A 23,125-nucleotide genomic window follows, 5' to 3' on the forward strand; every position below is an offset into this window, starting at 1 on the left:
TAAGATGGTTACTGCTGTCAGGGGAGGTTAGATTTATTAAAATGTTGCTGCCAGGGAAACTCACGCAAGGAGGACTGGGAGAGGCTATATGAGTTACAGGATGTCTTAGACATTTTGCAGAACTTGGGGAGAAACTATCATATACTGTTATATTGTTCTCCGTACCAACTTCTGCCTAGAAATTGTATTAGTAAAGGAGTATTTTTTGATGCTTAAACAGAGTCTGTGTTTCCTTTCCATTACTAATGTATGTTTGATAATTATATAGACCTGATCATTTGTTGAAGAAATTGACCAACAGTGGCCACGAACATCATGGAGAACCTGGAGGAGATACTAGGCTCCAGAACGGTGTCGGCGAGAGCACCTTGGACTGGGATCAAAGATCATCAACCTCTGAGGTTTGCCTTGTAGCTCTGTGGATTGCTAAGAGTGTACCTGATCGGTTTGCTGCTAACAAGGAGGGACTTATTACCCAGAGTATGATGGAGAACCATGCTCTAAGTTCTTGTTCAAAGAAGACATAGAGCTGAAGAAGCAAGGTAAAAGCAACGCTGCTGTGTCAGACTCTGAGCCACTGACCTCTAGCTCGGCACCTGACCAAGGAGACATTAGAGCAGAAACACAGCAGAATGAGGAAGTTAGTGACCCTTTCCCCCGGAATTGGAACCCTCCCAAGCTGTTGTTTCCGACTGGCATTTAGACCTGGAGCCCATCCTACCACAGAACTATCTACAGCTGGTATAGGAGGCTGAGGCTAGAGAAGCACCTCGTTCTGATGCCACCAGCACCACATTCCAGACCATCATAGAAGATGACCAGCCTTCGCAGTCTTCGAGGACTGCGCTGGACAGGAAGTGGAGCATGACAAACCAAAGAAGATGACCAGCCTTCTCAGTCTTCGAGGACTGCGCTGGACAGGAAGTGGAGCATGACAAGCCAAAGAAGATGAGGAGGATTCGCAACATCTTCAGAAGGAAATGTAATGAAGGGGCTTCTAAAGCCTATTATCACCACAAGACTCGTATACTAGAAGAGAATTCTAACAGCCTGACATTGTTATCTAATTTGTCTGTTATCTGGGAAATAGAATGATGGGATTTGGGCCTTTGCATTTCTGATTAGAAACCCCACAAGACTCCTACTAGAACAGAACAGCATGATATTTATATATTTTTTGTTCCTATTTTATTGTTGTTCTCTTCATTTTAAAGTATAGTCATTTAACTTTTTTATGCACACTGATTGAGATAAAACTATATGTTCAATCTATATTGTTACTTTGTGGTTGGATGTTGATAGAGGAAAGGATTTGAAATAATGTAGACGATGAAGAAATGATCTGTGCATTTTATACCCCACATGGTATACTCTTTTTATTAAAAAAAATGTACAAATATATACAATATATACAAATATTTTTGTTGAACAAATTTCAAACAGTATAACTGACTTTACAAAAATGGATTTGACAGGTAGAAATATGGCAGTAGTAATGGCTAAATCTTGAGATTGTAAATGAAAAAGGATAGATTTCATTTTGCTCTCATTTTCACAGTGACATTGATAAATGATTCAGAAATTTCACAAAATGTTCAGGAGTACTAGTCTATTTCTAGTGTACTAGGGATTTTATACTGGTGGACATTGAGTCAGTACTGCCAGTCAGACACATGGACATGTATCAATATCATACACATCCTAACTCATAGTTTAATGTGGCTACATTCAACACAGGAACTATGAGAATTTATATTACTAAGTTATTACTTACTTCTGTACAGTATTTCGTTTTTTTAACAACTTAAAACTATTTAGGATCAACAACATTATAAAATATGGGGTCCTTCATCCTCTTTAAGGTCTTTAAAGTACAAAAATAGTGCCAACATCATCTAGGTCCAGGGTAATCTTCTGTTATGGACGGATACAACTTTGCTGAAAACACTTCTTTACAACTTTAAAAAGCATAGATTCCCATGCCAACCGTTGCCAGGGCGACACAGATCCCCAGCACCATTCTGAAGAGGGGTGATGCGTTGACCAGACTGGTCTGGATCTGAAGGGATCTAGCTGTCAGTTTCTCTTCTGAGAAAAGAGGAAAGGAGGAATTATTAGTATTATCTAACACACTAACTGCATATGTACTAAATATCACCGTCATCATATTCAGTCGTGTGTGTGTGTCCGTGCGTGTGGTGTGTGTGCGTGAGTGCGTTCGTAAATGCGTGTGCCTATGCATGTGTGTGTGTGTGTCTATGCCTATGCGTGTGTGTGTGTGTGTGTGTGTGTGTGTGTGTGTGTGTGTGTGTGTGTGTGTGTGTGTGTGTGTGTGTGTGTGTGTGTATGTGTCTGTGTGTGCGCGTAACTTACCATCAGCCAGTTTGGAATGTGTCGACGTGTGTCTTGTGCATCTATTTCTGGTTGTCGTATGCATGAGCTCACTTTCCCTCTCTGTCACAGACACCATCTTCTGAAGATCGTCAAAGACCTGCATCACAGACAGAGGCAAGACAACATCAGTCAAAAGTCAGTCGTCTTATGTACGAAGAGCCAAGAAGCTCATAAAAAAAACTAAATGGCACTCACTTAGCTTATAGTTGAACACCAACCCTAATATCTAACCTTATATCACCCCTAAACCATGGCTGTCCAGTTTCCCTATTCCTCGTCACCCCCCCCCCCCCCCCCCATCTCCCCAACCCATCCTCCACTCCACTCCTCCATCCTCCACTCCTCTCCTCCATCCTCCTCACCTGGATGTTCAACTCGAAGGCTCTGACAGCCTCCTCCAGCATTCCTTTCCTCTCCTCTTCCTCCAGCTCTATGCTGTTCATTCTACTCCTGTACAGCTGTTTGAACAGGTTGGGGCTGCTCACGCCCGGGAAGGAAAAGAACGACAGACCCTCGCCACCCTTCAGCCCCAGAGACTTCTGGGTAATGCGGCCAAGGACTTGTCCGCCAGATAGGTCGCCGAGGTAGCGGGTGTACGCGTGGGCCACTAGGTACTCAGGGTTGTCTTTGCCGATCTGTGGAGGGAAGGAGAGAAGGAGAGAGAGTCAGTACAGTCACTGGTGTGAATGCACTATAAACCCATTCCAAGTAACCCATTTTTTACATTTTTTTTTTATTATCTCAACTTCTAACGTTTGGCTGAATTTACATTGGATTTTTGAAACCCTCATTTGCCTCATTTGCCCCCTTCATGGTTAAATAAGGCAGGGTTTCCTAAACTCGGTCTTGGGGCCCATTTTGGGTGCACGTTTAGTTTTTTACCCTAGCACTAAACAGATGATTCAAATAATCAAAGGTTGATGATGAGGTAGTTATTTGAATCAGCTGTGTGGTGCTGGGGCAAAAACTAAAATGTGCACCCAGAGGAGGCCCCTGGACCGAGTTTGGGAAACACTGTTATAAAGCATTATGGTACGATTCAACTTCCACAGACCAGTCCAGTTTAATACACACCTGTCTGAGTCTATGGGCATATATTTTAGTGGCAGCCGGTACAACAATCTTCTCTCTCCAGTCCTGCCCATAGAAATGCTCCAGGTCTCTCTCCACTGACTCCAGCCGTGCTAGTTCCAGGGGGAAGTATATAGGCGCGACACTCGGGTGGTTGGAGTTGTTGTCCAGAGCTTCCTCTAGTGCTTGATAGATCTCATAGAGGGAGCACAGGAGAAGCTGAGGAAAGGAGACAAGGAAAGGATATAAACTAGTGTTAGTCTCAATACTTCCATTATACACAAAACACAGCACCTTGACCCACAACAGTTGATAGCAGCACATGATAGAATGATGGAGCATGATGATGCATGGCGCTCCAGCTCGGAAAATGTTGCATGTCCACACGGAACATTCGGATCAACTGATGGGAATTACAGTGTAGATAAGGAATCACAAGACTAATTGCGTTGTACTTGCTAGTATCTCCATTTACTAACATGCAGCAGAGGTTTAAACAGAGAGATGAATCTTTGCCTTTGTTAATGATATGTTAATGATTGATTACCTTGTACTGTGTCAGACTGACGTTTCCTCTCTGGTAGGCCAGCATCAGCTCAGTGTTCTCTGCTCTGACATGGCTGTCCTTGGTCACAGCCTTAATCTGCTCAGACAGATCACTGTGGGAGAGAGAGAGAAAAACACATTAACCCCTGTATTCAACCTGTAAAGTTACAGCATTACTGTACTGTTCACAGACAGACAGAGAGAGAGAGAGAGAGAGAGAGAGAGAGAGAGAGAGAGAGAGAGAGAGAGAGAGAGAGAGAGAGAGAGAGAGAGAGAGAGAGAGAGATAGAGAGAGAGAGAGAGAGAGAGAGAGAGAGAGAGATGGGGGGGTCATGTTAACTTCTGTTTTCAACCTGTGATAAAGACTGTCTTACACACTGAGTGATGATTGACATATGGATGAGAGGGGGAATGCCCACTGACATATAGGACAGCTGGGTGACATATCACTTTAAGGTGGAAAACCAACATGGGTCTATCAATGGAGGCTAACTGCTAATGGGGATAAGATACTGCAGGTGACGGCAAGTAGATCAGAGAAATAGACACCTACTCAGAAGAACACCCCATGAAACGCTGCCTCTTGCAAAAGCAGCATGTTTCTAAGACACTTACTAACACAAGAAACAGTTTGGTTTGTCTGAGATCTTCATATGCTTGGTAGAGACATGCACAGAGACAGCGTATGTTAACTGTCTGCTAAGTTCAATCAAAACACAGAAATCAGTAGCATGTACACTGCTGGCTGTAACAACAGCCTTACCTGTCTGTGAGCTCCACTTGTGTCTGCATCATCTTGTCTGTCTCCATATCTGTATTCACAACAGAGAAAACCATCAATATGACTGAGATAACACGGTGTCATACCGTCTGATCTATAACAGAGTACACCGTATAAACATGATATGTATGTTGACAATAAGCCTTTACAATGATCACACATCAGATACTTGCATGTTGCTATTTGACCCAAACAGGAATTGCAATGTCAGTTGCTATAGAAAGTTATGACTGAAAGCTATGACCCAGAAATGGCACAAAAGTCAAATTGTAAATCAGTTTTTTCACTCACCAGTTCACAAGTTATACAATAGTTGGTCCTTTCTTTGTTGTTATATTCCCACAATGAGAGACTGTCTTCTCCTTCTCTCTTTCTTTCTTTCTTTCTTTCTTTCTTTCTTTCTTTCTTTCTTTCTTTCTTCCTAAGTGTACAATCCTTATTTTGTGTGCCTCCTCTCCGGTCTCTACCTCTCTTTATACTGTCCTCCCCTCCTCCCTCCCTCCCTTCTTCTCTTTCACGGGTTAGCTGAGCTGAGAGAAACAGGAAGCAGTAAACCTGACTCAACAACAGCTCTGCTAGGAACAGCTATGGGAACATTGTGGAGGGAGGGACTAGGACTAAACATGACAGGGCAACTTTAGGAATACTAGTAATGGAAAACTGGGGGAGGAGGGACCCGCGCTTAACATGACAAGGCAACTTTAGGAATAGAAATGGAAAACTGGAGGGAGGAGGGCCCAATGCTTAACATGACAGGGCAACTTTAGGAACATAAATCGAAAACTGGAGGGAGGGACCAGCGCTTAACATGACAGTGCAACTTTAGGAATATAAATGGAAAACTGGAGGGAGGGGGGACCAAGAGTAAACATGACTAACTTTTTTACCACCCTGGAAAGAAGAGGGAGGAGTGAGGGAATAGCAATGGACAGCTGGGGAGTATGGAGGGACTAGGACTAATCATGACAGAGCAACTTTAGGAACAACATGGAATGGTGACAGGAATGTAGGCAAGGAGGAGGGATCAGAAGTCAGCACTAACTAAACATGACAGTGTAACTTCAGCACTCTGGGGAGCAGAGGGAGGAGTGTTGAAATCCAGACTCTGTGTAAACGACACAGCACAATCACATGACTATGGTGTGTTTTGTCAAGAAGTGGTAGTAATCTCATGTTTGATGATTCAAGTTTGCTACTTGAAGTTCGCTAGTTGGCTCTTTGTGTTAGGTTTACTGTCCATTATATATATATATATATATATATATATATATATATATATATATATATATATATATATATATATATATATATATATATATATATATATATATATATATATATATATATATATATATATATATATATATATATGGGGCGGCAGGGTAGCCTAGTGGTTAGAGCGTTAGACTAGTAACCGTAAAGGTTGCAAGCTCATATCCCGAGCTAATAAGGTACAAATCTGTCATTCTGCCCCTGAACAGGCAGTTAACCCACTGTTCCTAGGCTGTCATTGAAAATAAGAATTTGTTCTTAACTGACTTGCCTAGTTAAATAAAGGTAAAAATATATTACCATACATGTTAAAAAAAAGGTAATGAAATACATGTGATTGAATACATTTTCCATAAACTCGTGAAATACTGTAAATTCCCTAACACTAAATGCAGAAGAGGTAAGAACAATTACCCAATGTACAAGTCACATTGTGGTTTATGTGTCATTAATTTTCTGATACATAGCAACATTTCATAATGGACTCGCTGACATTGCACTCTCCTGATGTTCAAGTGCAATGTCTAGCTCAAATAAGACAGAGTCACAGACACAGTGAACTTGAAGTCCACTGTCCAAATACACACTTAGAACAAAGGGTTCCAAAAGGGTTCTTTGGCTCCTATGGGGACAGCTGAAGAACCCTTTAAGGTTATAGCACCTTGTACTGTACTTTATAGTTGAGTATTATTTTGTTGAACTCCTCACCCTCCTTCCACTAGACTAACGTTAGTCTCTGTGGATGTACTGTACAGTACATTCAATTAGCATGGGTAAAGAAAGATGAATAGACACCTGTTGGTTTAATTGTTAACAGTGTAACCTAAATACTCTCCACTGTTTCTGTACACACAGTGTGCTGCAATGCTGTTTGACTTCATCTCTGACTGCCAAGTTCAACCTCCCTCTCTCTGTCACAACAAAGCTCTCAATCATGCCTGGAAATGGCAGTGGCAATTTGGCAATGATGTATCACTGAGAAGTAAACAACTATTACTATTTAATTCCCTCTTAGGTCTAATATCAGTTGATGATTCATATATGATATTGTTAATATGGGTATGCATTATAAGGGTATAATTATTCGATTTTGATGTCATAATATTTGATTTAAAGATTCATTTATTTAATGGAGAATAATCCATAACTGTAACTTTGTTGCAACCTGCAAGTCTGCAACAATGCAGCCAAATATATAGATTGCGTATGCTAAATTGTGGCAATAAAATAATTGGTCATAAAGTTTTAGGATGTGATTTTCATGCGGAAGCATTCAGCGATAAGAATATTGTTTTGACCGCTTACCGTGATTCAGCGACTATGTGGACGTGAGGGAAGGGGGAGCAAATGGGGTGAGAACGATTCGACCATTTCCTAAACATGAGTCCGCGGAATTTGTACTAGCAGGGACTCGCATTCCAATGGTGTTGAAATCATCCCACCAGCGAAGGAGACTTCAAATTCAGGAAATTATGGAGCAACGATTTACCACCCATAAATTGAGTAGAGTAGGCTAGCCTGACAGTCTGTGAGTAAAAACATATGAATTTAATCACACGGCAAAATTGTAACATACATTGCAATGTTTTGCAAATAATACTTTCACAAATAATACTGATTTTGTTACTCTTTGAAAAGTGTAGGCCAATGTCTCATTTTACGTAAACCATGCGCCTCCACCCACAGGGTGCGTTATCCTGCGCTTGTGAGCGCAGCAAACTTTGAACTCTTCAAAGATGGCGACAAGCGGTGGGTGAAGTTTGGAGATGGTCCATCAGTTCTTTGTCGACACATCGGAAAGCCAAAACGGAGCTCTTTTGATCAGCTACCAATTCGTTGTTGAAAAACACATAGCTATTTAATAATCGAAATTACCACGGGCGGTTGAGCAACATAGCCACCTCCGTACTGCGTTTACATTTGTGCGGAGCAGGTAGGCAGAGTGTTTGTTTAGAGGTGGTAGAATGCACCTGTTAGCAGGTCCAAATGCATATTTTTGCCAGTGTGCCAGCAGCTTCTTTGCAATAGTAGCCTATTTAGTATATTTGAACCTATACATTGTATCATGTTATGTGCATCGATTTTAATGTCTATATTACTGCCTCTCTTTCCCAGGTGTAGAAGATGGAGGGAGAGGTGGGCCTTGTGACCAGTCGCAGTCAGAGAGAGAAGAAAAGATCCTACAAAGATTTCCTGAGAGAGGAGGATGAGGATGTTGACCTAGTGGCGGATGAGAAACAACTTGTTGTCAAAGAACGCAAATGCAAGAAGTCACACAAGAAGAAGAGGAGACATTCAGGTTTGGAACGCGGATACATCGTGAGCGTGACTATGAAATTTGGAGCAATGGCACCCTGTTCCCTACATAGTGCACTACTTTTGACCATGGTCAGATCTAGTGCACTATGTAAGGAATAGGGTGCCATTTGGGACACATATCTCCCTGTAATTTTGGCTCAATCTCATAGGTGCTTCATCCTTTCTGTACTCTTTACAGGTGACCACACCCACCCCCACAGTTGGACCAATGGCAGTGCAGGACCGGAGTTGTATGTTCTCTCCCATCACCAGTACGACCACCAGACCTGTGAATCACCAGACGAATGGTTGACAGAAGGGGAGAGATTTGAGGAAGTGAGTGAACAGGTGGGGTAAGTCTCCATTTTATGTCCTTGATTCCTTGCAGCCTCAGACTTTCTCCTCTAATGAGGTTTAAGAAGGAGTCAAGGAGAGAGGAATTGAGATTCACCTGGGGAATAAGGCCTCTTTCTGGAGATGGTTAGTAAGAGGAAGACCAAGTTGCCCTCTAGACACCGATCTAAGTTATGTCTAGCATTTCCCCACTAGTGATTAATGTTAAGGATATAGGGAGGGTGTACTGATCCTAGATCTGTGTCTAAAATAGCAGCTTCTAGGCGTTATTGTGTAAAATGGACAGCAGAGGGCAGTGCTTGGTAAGTTTCCTTCCACTGATCTTCTTTTCTGCTTCTTACTCATCCCTTGTTTTCCCCCTGCTCCTCTCCCAGAGTAGGGAGGAGTCTACCATGCCTTCGTTCTGGATGTACATGGACGACCAGCAGAACGAGATAAGAGCGGAGGCCTCTACAGCTAGTTGCAGTCTCATGACCCCTGATACCACAGACTCACCCATGTTGACAGGGCCTGAGGTAGACCCAGTGAACGCAGCGGCCCACCTACAGCTGCTGGGGGAATCGCTGTCTCACATTGGCCACCGGCTTCAGGGAACTAAGGTGGGCTGGTTGAACACTGTTGGCTTCATTGTCCTCACACTGAAAGGCTACTGAATACGGACATGTCATGCAAGAATTGTTCGATTGAAGTTGCTCATAGTTTGATGAATCTCGCTCTCTTTCGCCCTGACCCTCCCTTTATTTCTGTCTCTTTCCCTGTCGGTGTCTCTTTCTGTCTCTCTCTAGGAGATGATGGCAGTGTCAGGTAGTCTGTCTGTGTTACTGGACTCTCTACTGTGTGCCCTGGCTCCCTTGGCCTGTCTCACTTCTCTGGTCCCCGAGCTACGCAGCTGCCCTTCACACTCACACACACTGGTGAGGCTTACACACACACACACACACACACACACACTCAGTAGCTGTCAAATGATTAGGACCCTCACCACCAACTTCTGTTATCCCCATCTTTCTTCTAGGCAGAGACTCTGGACAACATTGCCTATGTGATGCCTGGTTTGTGAAGTCTGTCTGATGAAGAGAAGAGCCTTAACCAGGGCAAACAGGACGTTGTCATACTTTGAAGATGTTCCTTCCTATCTGTTTGGGGCTTTTGAAGGGATGGGGGATAAGTAAGCCGTTTGTTTTAAGAGGGGCTTTTAAGCGAACGTCCCAATCTGCACGTCCCGCTCTACTTTACCTCCGAAGTTATCTGGGTTCATATTGAATTTGAAAGATAAACCATTTGTTCAATTAAAACGTGTTTTGTTCATGCACTCGTTTTGATATTTTTCCAACTTGGCAAGAGCTTTTAATCAACGGTTCATGGATTGTTCCAGATGAAATACTTTGACTATTTAAGAGAATCATTTCCACTTGTTGAGCTCTGACTCATCACGTAAGACTGTCAGTGTCTGTTCTCACAACAGCCACATGTTTTTAGACTGACAGGATGTCTAAAACACTGCAATGGGGTTGGTTCTATAACTATAAAACACTGCAGTGGGGTTGGTTCTATAACTGGTAAACACTGCAGTGAGTCTGGTTCTATAACTGTAAAACACTGCAGTGGGTCTGGTTCTATAACTGTAAGAAGTGTACAGTAACTCTAGAAGTGCCATGAATAGAGCCAATGTGATTCCTTGTTCTACATGTCAGAGGCATGTTTGTTCTACGTAGCCTATTTCTCTGAACATTCCAAAACGTTGCGTCCTGCTGTACAGATATTCAACCACACCTGTAGAACTAATCTAGCTCATAATGTACCATCACATATACAGTACCAGTCAAACGTTTGGACTCATTCCTGGCTTTTTCTTTACTTTTACTATTTTCTATACTGTGAAATAATAGTGAAGACTAAACTGAAATAACACATGGAATCATGTAGTAACCCAAAAAGTTAAGTCAAAATATATTTTATATTTGAGATTCTTCAAGGTATCCACCCGTTGCCTTGATTAACAGAATGTGACTGGCAGAACGGATGTGGTATGTGGAGGATGAGGGCTGCAGTAGATATCTCAGATAGGGGGGAGTGAGGCCTAAGAGGGTTTTATAAATAAGCATCAACCAGTGGGTCTTGCGATGGGTATATAGAGATGACCAGTTTACAGAGGAGTATAGAGTGCAGTGATGTGTCCTATAAGGAGCATTGGTGACAAATCTGATGGCCGACTGGTAAAGAACCTCCAGCCGCACCCTTACCTGCCTTGTTAAAAGGTCATTTCTGGAATTTCTTTCCTTAATGCCTTTGTGGCAATCAGTTGTGTTGTGACAAGGTAGGGATGGTATACAGAAGATAGCCCAAGTCCATATTATGGCAAGAACAGCTCAAATAAGCAAAGAGAAACGACAGTCCGTCACTACTTTAAGACAAGCAGGTCAGTCAATCTGGAAAATTTCAACAGCTTTGAAAGTTTCTTCAAGTGTAGTCGCAAAAACTATCAAGTGCTATGATGAAACTGGCTCTCATGAGGACCGCCACAGGAAAGGAAGACCCAGTTACCTCTGCTGCAGATGATAAGTTCATTACAGTTACCAGCCTCAGAAACTGCAGCGCAAATAAAGTCTTCAGAGTTCAAGTAACAGACACATAATATCAACTGTTCAGAGGAGCTGTGTCTATCAGGCCTTCATGGTTGAATTGCTGCAAAGAAACCACTACTAAAGGACACAAATAAGAAGAGGAGACTTGCTTGGGCCAAGAAACACGAGCAATGGACATTAGACCGGTCGAAACATGTCCTTTGGTCTGATGAGTCCAAATTTGAGATTTTTGGTTCCAACCGCCTTGTCTTTGTGAGACGCAGAGTAGGTGAACGGATGATCTCTGCATGTGTGGTTCCCACAGAGAAGCAACAGGACAATGACCGTGAACACACCTCCAGGCTGTGTAAGGGCTATTTGACCAAGAAGGAGAGTGATGGAGTTCTGTATCAGATGACCTGACCTCCACAAACACCCAACCTCAAACCAACTGAGATGGTTTGGAATGCAGAGTGAAGAAAAAGCAGCCAACAAATGCTCAGCATATGTGGGAACTCCTTCAAGACTGTTGGAAAAGCATTCCTCATGAAGCCGGTTGAGAGAATGCCAAGAGTGCAAAGCTGTCATCAAGGCAAAGGGTGGCTATATGTTTTGATCTGTTAAACACTTTTTGGTTACTACATGATTCTGTATGTGTTACTTGGTGGTTTTGATGTCCACTATTATTCTACATTGTAGAAAATAGTAAAAATAAAGAAAAACTCTTGAATGAGAAGGTGTCCAAACTTTTGACTGGTACTGTAGATTGGTACCCACTCTCTCCATCGCAGGCCATCGCCACCCATGTACCCCTCATTGGCTGTGGTGAACGTTTGGCATGAGTGTCACTGTTTACCACTCCGCCTCTCCACGGAATACCTGGTGGCCTCTGAACAATAGAGCCAGAGAATGTTGGTGTGTTTCAGCGTGCGTGTGACCGAGAAAGGGAGGGTGCACTAGGTAGACCGGTGACTCACTAATACCGACACTCCTTAATCCATGTAGTTTGGCCGTATTTAGAGGTTGATGAGGAAGGATAGGTGTTGCCATAACAGACTGATAGAGGTGAGGAGGGTTACACAGGAGAGACAAGCCGGTTCAGAGCGACTGGGTTCATCTGAGAGAAGGAAGGAGAAGACACACAGGGATACAGACAGAAAACCCAGCAACCCATTCCAACAAACTCCTACCTGGGTAAGGGGGATACCTCAGTAGATTTAGGTGGTTGATGTGTGTACCGTGTATGTCAGTCAGGAGGGTTCTTAAAACGGAACAGATCATAGACTGTAAGGTATTTAAAAGCCTTGAATTTCTTCATATTTCACATGATCTAATCTAAATCAAAGACGCCTGTGAAAGGGAAGCTGTTGCTACAGTACTGTTTCTCCTACACCTCACGGAGGTCTTCATTTGACCTCAACCCCTGAGGCAATGCCACCCCGCCATGTGTAGGCAGTAAACGATATGGTTGTTTAAACTGATCATAATGCACAGGATCAGGTCTGTTCCAGTTTCGCTGCTAGGAGAACAGGAGTGTTAAGAGTTGACAGGACATGGTCGTCTGTGGTTAGAAACACGGGATATTAACAACAGGTTGTCAGGACGTGTCTAACTGAAGTAGGCCTACATATGCTGCATGTGTCGTACTGTTTGTGCGGTTTCTATGTTCTGGTGCTATGAGCTTGTAGTGTACATTGTGTGTTTGAGTATTACTCCACACGTTGTTCTGAACAGAATGTCGTTGGACAGGCCTGGCAGGGGTATGTCGTTGGACAGGCCTGGCAGGCGTGTGGGGGTGTGGCTGGAAATTGGTCACCCGTGCACATGATGCATGCACACACACACAAGGAAAGAGAGATGGGGGGGAAAGTTTGACACTACACAGGCAGATCAGTGAACACAGACAATACCTCACCTGTAACTTGAATCTTTGCATCTCTGATACACACACATTCCAATTGAAAGATAGATACACACACACCAGACGACACACTGCTTCAAAGGTGTTCACTGACAGTAAGCATTTCTTTGTAACACCTCTTCTGGATTATTCTTTGAATGATAGGATGACTGACCCAGGTTAGATGATAAGACAAGAGGCAACCCAGCCCACATTTCCAGTTGAACTTTCAGGTGTGTTCATCATGGCAGTTAGACAGACTGGGTGTGAGAGAGAAGCCTGCGGCTACACACGAAGACACACACCCTTACATGTTATTCCCACGCTGATAACTAGTGGTATGGAGAACAAAGTCATTTATTCACGCGAATGAACATCATCTTGACCATCAGGCATACTGTAAGTAATACCTCTTCAGTATCTGTAACTAATCTCTCTCTCTTTCAGCTATGACTGACGTCCTCCCCGGCAGCCATGCCAGAACTCCAGAGCCAGAGCTCCGCCTGGTCCTCCTAGGGACCATCGGCTGTGGCAAGACCCTGTCAGGAGACACCCTCCTGGGCCAGTCCTCCTCCGGCTCTCCTTCCTCCTCTGGTTCTTCCCCCAGGCTTTGCCAGCTGAGGCCTGGGGCCTCCGAGGGCCGGAGGTTGACTGTGGTGGAGGCCCCTCGCTGGTACTGGAGCGGGGGCCACATGGAGGCTGGGGTGAGGAAGGAGACAGAGAGGGTACTTGAGCTGGCTGCCCCGGGGCCACACGCCTTCCTGCTGCTGGTTCCTGTCGGCCAGTTCACCGAGGTGGGTCTAATAGTTCTCTAATCGTTCAGAGAAGTTCTATGTTTCTTTGTTATTGAGTCTCTGGTGTTTTGTCATGTAGTTTTACCACGGTGTTGTGAGTCCTGAACAGTCTCTATGTTCTGTGTTATTTCCTTTTGTTTGACTTAATGATGCACATTGTGCTTATGAATACCATGTATTTGCATCGTTCTAATTGATCCAGGTGGAGCACAGAGTGCCCGCTGAGCTGGAGGAGGTGTTTGGGGAGGGGGTGTTGAAACACACCCTGGTACTGTTCACCTGTGGAGACTACCTGATGGGCCAGGGGGCGGGACAGTACCTGGAGGGAGAGGACCCTGGGCTCAGGGAGGTGATTGACAGGTGTGGGGGCCAATACCACGTCCTCAACAACCGCCGACCGCAGGACAGGGAGCAGGTCAGGGAGCTGCTGGAGAAGGTAACCATGACAACCATCCCATCTTATAATGATAGTGATGACAATGGATTCAATTGATGTAGTGCCCGTATGTGCTTCTACTGTCAATTTGTAGGACCCACCCACTTTATTGACACATCACTTTATTGGCACATCACTTTATTGACACATCACTTTGAAATACTTTATTACTATGTCCACGGAATGTTGCAAATGCGTATAACCACCCTGTTGGTATTTTATATTTGAGGCACTGTGCTTTATTTCAGGTGGAGAACATGGTACAAAAGAACAGAGGATGCTACATACGACAAAACATCCTGCAGAGAGAGATGGAAGAACAAGCGAGGGGGAGAGAGAGGGAACTGAAGGAGAAGGTGGAAGAACAAGCGAGGGGGAGAGAGAGGGAACTGAAGGAGAAGGTGGAAGAACAAGCGAGGGGGAGAGAGAGGGAACTGAAGGAGAAGGTGGAAGAACAAGCGACGGGGAGAGAGAGGGAACTGAAGGAGAAGGTGGAAGAACAAGCGAGGGGGAGAGAGAGGGAACTGAAGGAGAAGGTGGAAGAACAAGCGAGGGGGAGAGAGAGGGAACTGAAGGAGAAGGTGGAAGAACAAGCGAGGGGGAGAGAGAGGGAACTGAAGGAGAAGGTGGAAGAACAAGCGAGGGGGAGAGAGAGGGAACTGAAGAGGTACAAAGTGAAGGAGGAGAAAGAGACTGTGCTGGAATCTAGACACGTCACAAACACAGAGACACGCAGATATTGTGGAAGCCAGAAAAGAGAGGTTACACCTAACTCTGCTATAGAGAGGAGAAGAGAGGAAGAGAGGGAAGAGATCAAGAGAGGGGAAGAGAGTGAGGATATGGAAAACTGGAAGGAAGAGATGGAGAAGATAAAGAAAGAGAGGGATGAGATAATGAAGAGCAGGAAAGAGAAGGAAGAGATGGAGAGAAAAATAGAGGAAGAGTGGGAGAAGAGAAGAAAAGATGAGATGGAGAAGAGAAGGGGGAGAGAGAGGGAACTGAAGGAGAAGGTGGAAGAACAAGCGAGGGGGAGAGAGAGGGAACTGAAGGAGAAGGTGGAAGAACAAGCGAGGGGGAGAGAGAGGGAACTGAAGGAGAAGTTGGAAGAACAAGCAAGGGGGAGAGAGAGGGAACTGAAGGAGAAGGTGGAAGAACAAGCGAGGGGGAGAGAGAGGGAACTGAAGGAGAAGGTGGAAGAACAAGCGAGGGGGAGAGAGAGGGAACTGAAGGAGAAGGTGGAAGAACAAGCGAGGGGGAGACTGAGGGAACTGAAGGAGAAGGTGGAAGAACAAGCAAGGGAGAGAGAGAGGGAACTGAAGGAGAAGTTGGAAGATCAAGCGAGGGAGAGAGAGAGGGAACTGGAATCTAGACACGTCACCAACACAGAGACACGCAGATATTGGGGAAACAGGAAAAGAGAGGTTACACCTAACTCTGCTATAGAGAGGAGAAGAGAGGAAGAGAGGGAAGAGATCAAGAGGAGAAGGGAAGAGATGGAGAGGAAAAGAGAAGAAGAGATTGAGAGGAGAAGAAGGGAAGAGGGGGAAGATATGGAAGAGAAAGTGACTGTGAAACCCTTGGTTAACTGTCTTCAATCAACACCAACACAACAGCAGCAGCCAAAAAAGCCCCAGAATGGTGGTCCAGCACTGTTCACAAGGATCCCTAGTTTCCATCTGACTGAAGGTAAAGACCCATTTTGTATGGAAACTGTCCGCTAGTCACACTTCGGTATGGATATATATGTCCATTACTCAAACCAAGCTCAAACAAACTACTTTGACACTGAAAGTAATGTGTGGCAATGAAGGGTTGTTCACTAGACTGTTCCTTTGTTGTAATTCTATATTTTTGTCTCTAGAGGGCGCTATACTCTCACAGCTGTCCGAACTCGAAGCAAAACCAGCCCAGAAAGTTGTTAATACCTGTAAGTCACATACTTCTCAGTGTAACACGACAATGTCAATTGTGGTGTTCTTTAACTTTCCCCCATTTCATCTAAATGTGAGAGAGATCTAAAAATACTGTCTGTCCTTGTCAGTCTGCCACAGAATCAACAGCTTTTGAGTGATCTAAACATACTGTCTGTCCTTGTCAGTCTGCCACATAATCAACAGCTTTGGAGTGATCTAAACATACTGTCTGTCCTTGTCAGTCTGCCACAGAATCAACAGCTTTGGAGTGATCTAAAAATACTGTCTGTCCTTGTCAGTCTGCCACAGAATCAACAGCATTGGAGAGAAGACAACCACCTCCTCCTCCTCCTCCTACACCTCCTCCTCCTCCTCCCAGTCAGAGTTGCGTGTGGTTCTGCTGGGTAGGTCAGGGTCAGGGAAGAGTGCAGCAGGTAATATCATACTGGGGCGGGAGGAGTTTGTGTCTCGACCAGACATTACCACAGCCGTCACTCAGGACTGTCAGAAGAGCAGGGCCCTCGTTGCCGGGAGACGGGTTAGTGATTGATTAATCGTTATTACAGCTTTATTGGGTTTCTATTTTCTTAAACATTGAATAATATGAGGTCTATTGACTTCTATTGAGGTCTATTGACTTCTATTGACTTCTATTGAGGTCTATTGACTTCTATTGAGGTCTATTGAGGTGTATTGCCTTCTATTGAGGTCTATTGACTTCTATTGAGGTCTATTGAGGTCTGCAGTTTGACCTGTTTCAAACTGAAACCCATCAAGTATTATGTCTAAGAATGTTATAGTGTTAATGACTGTAAACATTTTCACAGTAAATGTGGGGGGGGGGGTCAAGTTGAACTTTTGCGTCAGTAAAATCAATATAGTAGTGACCTCAAATGACAAGCTACATGCCAGTAATTTCAGACCTCAACAAATCCTCTTCTCCTCTTCTTTATCCTCCCTCTCCCTCCAGGTGGCAGTGGTGGACACTCCAGACTGGTTCCGCTCCGAGCACCCTCCCGATGTGGTCCGTTCCCAGCTGTCGTCCTGTGTGGCCCTCTCGGCCCCTGGCCCCCACGCCTTCATCCTCTGTGTCCCCGTGGACCAACCAGCCCAGGCAGAGCTACAGGCTCTAGGGGCCCTAGAGAAAGTCTTTGGTCCCGGGGCGGTCCGGACCCACACCCTGGTCCTCTTCACTCACTCCGATCGGTTGAAGGAGAGCGGGAAAGTGGGAGTGGAAGGAGTAGAGAAGTATATCTCCAGCCAGAGGAGAGATTTGTTGGAGTTGGTTAAAAAATGTGGGGATCGGTATCATGTGATGGAGAGAGGGAGCGGAGGAGAAGAGGAGGAGGAGAGGAAGAGGAGGAGTGTGGGGGAGTTATTGGAGAAGGTGGAGCAGACAGTGAGAGAGGGAGGAGGAGAGTGTTTCTCCTGTCCGCTCTTCCAGGAGGCGGAGGATAGGGTGAGACAGAGACAGGAGGAGATAGTGAGGGAGAGGAGGGGAAGAGGAGAGGAGGTGAAGAGACAAGCGCTTCATTCCTACTCCATGCAGCCCTTGAGAGAGACAGAGGAAGATGTGGATGAGGAGGAGAACGAGAGAACGAGAGAGGAGGCGGAGAAGAGTGTGAGCGCCCTGGAATTGGAAAATCTTCCCTCGCTCTCGTCCTCTTCTGCATGGTATTCGTCGCTCCTTCGCTCGGTGTGGGAGAAGGTGGGGGCGGGAGCGAGTAAGGTCCCCAAGCTGACGGCTGGAGGTGCGCTGCTGGGTGGGGTGGTGGGCGTGTTCTTTGGAGGGCCCATAGGGGGAGCTATAGGGGCCACTGCTGGATCTGTGGCCACTGAGGTGGGGAGAAGGAGGTTTAGCCAGACAAAGAACTCAGCAGAAGAGACAGATGCCACAGGGAGAATAGAAGGAGAAATATTGGACAAGGTGTTGAAAACCGAGTGAGAGAGTCAGATCCACACACGTTGATATGGATGTACAGTACAGCATTTTATGAGAGATTAGAGGTTTCTACCTATGATATATATCCACAGGTGATTGCCTGTGACCGCGCAGACGTTGTATATATCTGTGATTATAAACTGGGTTGGTCGAGTCCTGAATGATGATTGGCTGACAGCCGTGGTATATCAGACAGTATACCACGGGTATGACAAACATTTCTTTTTACTGTACTAATTACGTTGGAAACCAGTTTATAATAGCAATAAGGCACCTCGGGGGTTTGTGATATATGGCCAATATACCATGGCTATATACTACGTTGCATCGTGCCTAAGAACAGCCCTTAGCCGTGGTATATTTTCCATATACCACACCCCCTCGGGCCTTATTGCTTAAAAATAATGCTGGTAATATTGTATATCTGTGAACATAATGTTGGTAACATTGTACAACATATACTGATGTGTAAGTTGTTTTGCGGCAAATACCGGTTCTCATTGACTACTTCAATGTTTTGTTGTATTTCTTTTCCAGCTATTACAATTATGACTTTAATTATAACTCACATGTGCTACGTCATTATTATTCAAATTACATTCAACATGGTTTCTTTAAATGCTAAACTACTATTGTGCATATAGTTAATCCGTTTATTAATGCTAATAAAACACATTGCATGATAATATCATTCAGTTGGGTTTGAAGGCCTACAATATGTAAAGTTGGTCCTGCAAATATGTAATAAAACCAGAGAGGGGAGGCAGAGGCAAGGGGGTATTATCTCCATGTCCCAGACTGCTTTGCCTCACCCTCCAGGCCTCTTGTATCAGTAGGACTGGATAGAGCAGGTCTAGGACACCAGCCCCTACCACACCAACCACCTCTCCTCTGTGTGATCTGATCCTCAGGGGCCTCCGTAGTTCACCCTACAAGCTCTCACAGTCTCACGTCAGAATTAGACGTTCATCCATGTTTCTCAAATGTCAAATTTGAGGTTGAGTTTAGGCGTTAACTCCAAATTCTTAAGGTTAGGCATTCATCCTGAATGGTTCATGCAACGATTAAGGTTTGGCATAGGCTTAAAACAAAATATCAAAAACAACTTTATATCACTGGATTCGAACATGCAACCTTTGACCCTTTGGAACCACAGGCAGATGCTTATGCTCATCTACAATGCCCTAGAAAAGCCAAAACCTACTTTACGGTAACAGCTGTTGGGCGGCACGGAGGGAGCCAGGGCCAGGTTGGCACATCAGAGATGGAGGCTAGAGGCAGAGGCAATAGGGTTATGTAACCAGTCCTTCCTGTTGTGTCAGAGCGACCGGGTGTGGTGGGGGGTCTGAGAGAGAGAAAGGGAGAGGGAACGAGGGCCTTTGTGGCTGATTTTCTCTTATTTCCGGCTCTTTTTTTTTGCCATTCCCTCTCTCCCCTCTTCCATGCATGTAGCGGTTGATTGCACCACAGTATCCCCATCAGGCAACTTAATGGCTGTAGATGAGACAGCACTAACTGTAGAGCCATTTCCTGGCCACCTGATAGCTAGAGACACGCAGCCAACCTGGGGGAAAGGGTTGAGGGGGACACCAACTAGGGCTGGGAGATATCGTCAACATTTTTGACGGTAAGATGGTATTTGACAGTATTTTACCTTTTTTTATAATAAAAGTTCTAAATATGCTTCATGAGTAGTGCAGGACCGTAGGTAGGGTGGCAACAAATACATTCTAGGTGTTTCAATGGGGCTTTCTCTTCTGATTGCTTTATACTGTTCAATCAAACTTCATCCTGTTCAATCAAACTTCATCCTAACATTATTTTCAGCATTTTCATCCATTTCTGCGTTTTCTTCACTCGTGTTATCATCTCTCCTCGCTGTACCACTTTATCATCTCTCCTCGCTGTACCACTTTATCATCTCTCCTCGCTGTACCACTTTATCATCTCTCCTCGCTGTACCACTTTATCATCTCTCCTCGCTGTACCACTTTATCATCTCTCCTCGCTGTACCACTTTATCATCTCTCCTCGCTGTACCACTTTATCATCTCTCCTCGCTGTACCACTTTATCATCTCTCCTCGCTGTACCACTTTATCATCTCTCCTCGCTGTACCACTTTATCATCTCTCCTCGCTGTACCACTTTATCATCTCTCCTCGCTGTACCACTTTATCATCTCTCCTCGCTGTACCACTTTATCATCTCTCCTCGCTGTACCACTTTATCATCTCTCCTCGCTGTACCACTTTATCATCTCTCCTCGCTGTACCACCTTTGTTTTGTCTTTGTATGCCTCTATGTTGTAAAAAAGTTACTTTTTCTTTATCAGAATAATTATTCTACTAGGTTTCCATAACTAGGTTTCCATAACTAGGTTTCCATAACTAGGTTTCCATAACTAGGTTTCCATAACTAGGTTTCCATAACTAGGTTTCCATCCAATATGCACATTTACCCACCAGTGGTGTGTCTCCACCAAACTGACTTGTTGAGGATAAAAATCAGTGTGTGATGACGTAGTGCACAAAAACATGTATTTTTCGGTTAAGGTTTCTTGTACTGAATAAAAATTGAAAGTTCAACGTGTTTCCATCGCTTTTTTACCGATAGTTGTGACACAAAAACTGTTGCATTAAATAGTATATGTGCCTACTCTGGTTGTGCGCGCTAGCCAACAACAGCTATACAGTGCAGGTAATGCAGGCTGTGCAGGTAGGCTAGTCTACATGATGAGATTATTATGGCTAAGAGAGAGAATATTTTGTCAAACAGCAGTCAAGCACCAATCATCATGTCACCAGAATAAGACATTTTTGGAAAGGTGTATCAAGAGGACCACACATCATATCATCGTGTGACTCCAAGTTTACGTCGATATGATGGTTATTATATCAATATTTGCGCATAAAGGCATTTCCACCGCCATTTCACGCATAGTACATTTTACTGACACAAATAGATCCCACCATTTCGAACTAACAAATTATCTGTCAGCCTTTACAAAATTGTACCTAAACGTCCTATTTCACAGCTGTCATGATTTTACCACCCCTCACCCTCCACCCCCCCCCACCACCACCACCACCACCAACACCACCACCACCCCTTACCCTCCACCCCCCCCCCCCACCACCACCACCACCCCTTACCCTCCACCCCCCCCACCACCACCACCACCCCTTACCCTCCACCCCCCACCACCCCCCCCCCACCACCACCACCACCACCACCACCACCCCTTACCCTCCATCACCACCACCCCTTACCCGCCACCCTCCACCCCCCCCCCCCCCCCCACCACCACCACCACCACCCCTTACCCTCCACCCCCCACCACCACCACCACCACCACCCCTTACCCTCCACCCCCCACACCACCACCAACCCCTTACCCTCCACCCCCCCCACCACCACCCCCACCACCACCCCTTACCCTCCACCCCCCCCCCACCACCACCACCACCCCTTACCCTCCACCCCCCCCACCACCACCACCACCACCACCACCCCTTACCCTCCACCCCCCCCACCACCACCACCACCCCTTACCCTCCACCCTCCACCCCCCACCACCACCAACACCACCACCACCCCTTACACCCACCCACCACCACCACCCCTTACCCCCCACCACCCCCCACCACCACCACCACCCCTTACCCTCCACCACCAACACCACTACCACCACCCCTTACACCCCCCCACCACCACCACCCCTTACCCTCCACCTCCCCCCCCCCCTCCCTTACCCTCCACCCACGCCTCCATTTCCACACCCGTTTGCAGCTGCACTGACGGGACAGAATGGACACGTTGTCCATCGTGGACTGGAGGTTAAAGCTGCCGCCACCCGTTTTTTTCCACGTCCGGGATTCTCACGGTACTGTCATCGGTCAGCTATGTCCGGCTTGGGGACATCAGCAGGGAGCATTTTTCCACCTTTCTTTTTTCAAACCGGTACTCTCTCTCTCTCTCTCTCTCTCTCATGGTTATAAATCTGCCATGTAACTAACCAACACAAACAAACAACCATAAACAGAAGGATTGAAACCATGTATTGAATGACTGATTGAGTGCAGACAAGGCATTCTCTCAGAGTGGTATTATAGGGGTAGTGTTAGGGTTGAGCTTGGATGTGGACATGAAGCTACCAACTGGGCACACACTGCTTGAATCAGCGTTGGTTCCACGTCATTACAATTAAATCATGTTGAACGTGGAATAGACTTTGAATCTGTGCACAGTGGGTAGGGTTAGGGTTATGGGCTATGGCTTGGGTTAGGGTTGAGCTGGGATGTGGACAGGAAGTTGGTGTTAGGGTTGAGCTGGGATGTGGACATGAAGTTGGTGTTAGGGTTGAGCTGGGATGTGGACAGGAAGATGGTGTTAGGGTTGAGCTGGGATGTGTACATGAAGTTGGTGTTAGGGTTGAGCTGGGATGTGGACAGGAAGTTGGTGTTAGGGTTGAGCTGGGATGTGGACAGGAAGTTGGTGTTAGGGTTGAGCTGGGATGTGGACATGAAGTTGGTGTTAGGGTTGAGCTGGGATGTGGACATGAAGTTGGTGTTAGGGTTGAGCTGGGATGTGGACAGTAAGTTGGTGTTAGGGTTGAACTGGGAGGTGGACAGGAAGTTAGGGTTAGGGTTGAGCTGGGATGTGGACAGGAAGTTAGGGTTAGGGTTGAGCTGGGATGTGGACAGGAAGTTAGGGTTAGGGTTGAACTGGGATGTGGACAGGAAGTTAGGGTTAGGGTTGAACTGGGATGTGGACAGGAAGTTAGGGTTAGGGTTGAGCTGGGATGTGGACAGGAAGTTAGGGTTAGGGTTGAGCTGGGATGTGGACAGGACGTTAGGGT

General features: G+C 45.4%; 3 protein-coding genes across 6 annotated transcripts; 2 read left to right on the forward strand and 1 right to left on the reverse strand.

The window, feature by feature from the left end:
- Window positions 1-1,345: 1,345 nt before the first annotated feature.
- LOC139402013 (heme oxygenase-like) lies at window positions 1,346-5,258 on the reverse strand. 2 transcript variants are annotated; one of them, XM_071146057.1, is made up of 8 exons: window positions 5,193-5,258; window positions 5,084-5,162; window positions 4,775-4,823; window positions 4,013-4,124; window positions 3,469-3,684; window positions 2,757-3,029; window positions 2,374-2,491; window positions 1,346-2,088 (listed from the first exon to the last, which is right to left on the reverse strand). In XM_071146057.1, the coding sequence occupies exons 3-8, from the start codon at window positions 4,819-4,821 to the stop codon at window positions 1,961-1,963; spliced, it is 894 nt and encodes a 297-aa protein (XP_071002158.1). In that variant the 5' UTR covers window positions 4,822-4,823; window positions 5,084-5,162; window positions 5,193-5,258; the 3' UTR covers window positions 1,346-1,960. The 2 variants fall into 2 exon arrangements, with proteins under 2 accessions (XP_071002158.1, XP_071002159.1); XM_071146058.1 differs by having other exon boundaries at window positions 5,197-5,215.
- Window positions 5,259-7,748: 2,490 nt separating this feature from the next.
- LOC139402014 (HMG domain-containing protein 4-like) lies at window positions 7,749-10,028 on the forward strand. Of its 2 annotated transcripts, none has more exons than XM_071146059.1 (6): window positions 7,749-7,997; window positions 8,180-8,363; window positions 8,562-8,715; window positions 9,096-9,315; window positions 9,502-9,630; window positions 9,732-10,028. In XM_071146059.1, exons 2-6 carry the CDS (start codon window positions 8,189-8,191, stop codon window positions 9,774-9,776), a joined length of 723 nt encoding a protein of 240 aa, XP_071002160.1. In that variant the 5' UTR covers window positions 7,749-7,997; window positions 8,180-8,188; the 3' UTR covers window positions 9,777-10,028. The 2 variants fall into 2 exon arrangements, with proteins under 2 accessions (XP_071002160.1, XP_071002161.1); XM_071146060.1 differs by having other exon boundaries at window positions 8,562-8,698; window positions 9,091-9,315.
- Window positions 10,029-14,907: 4,879 nt separating this feature from the next.
- LOC139402018 (uncharacterized) lies at window positions 14,908-18,788 on the forward strand. Of its 2 annotated transcripts, XM_071146065.1 has the most exons (4): window positions 14,931-16,096; window positions 16,272-16,337; window positions 16,623-16,861; window positions 17,294-18,787. In XM_071146065.1, the coding sequence occupies exons 1-4, from the start codon at window positions 15,250-15,252 to the stop codon at window positions 18,266-18,268; spliced, it is 2,127 nt and encodes a 708-aa protein (XP_071002166.1). In that variant the 5' UTR covers window positions 14,931-15,249; the 3' UTR covers window positions 18,269-18,787. The 2 variants fall into 2 exon arrangements, with proteins under 2 accessions (XP_071002167.1, XP_071002166.1); XM_071146066.1 differs by lacking the exon at window positions 16,272-16,337 and having other exon boundaries at window positions 14,908-16,096; window positions 17,294-18,788.
- Window positions 18,789-23,125: the final 4,337 nt, after the last annotated feature.

This window comes from Oncorhynchus clarkii, unplaced genomic scaffold (assembly GCF_045791955.1).
Source record: "Oncorhynchus clarkii lewisi isolate Uvic-CL-2024 unplaced genomic scaffold, UVic_Ocla_1.0 unplaced_contig_4449_pilon_pilon, whole genome shotgun sequence".
Taxonomy (NCBI): domain Eukaryota; kingdom Metazoa; phylum Chordata; class Actinopteri; order Salmoniformes; family Salmonidae; genus Oncorhynchus; species Oncorhynchus clarkii.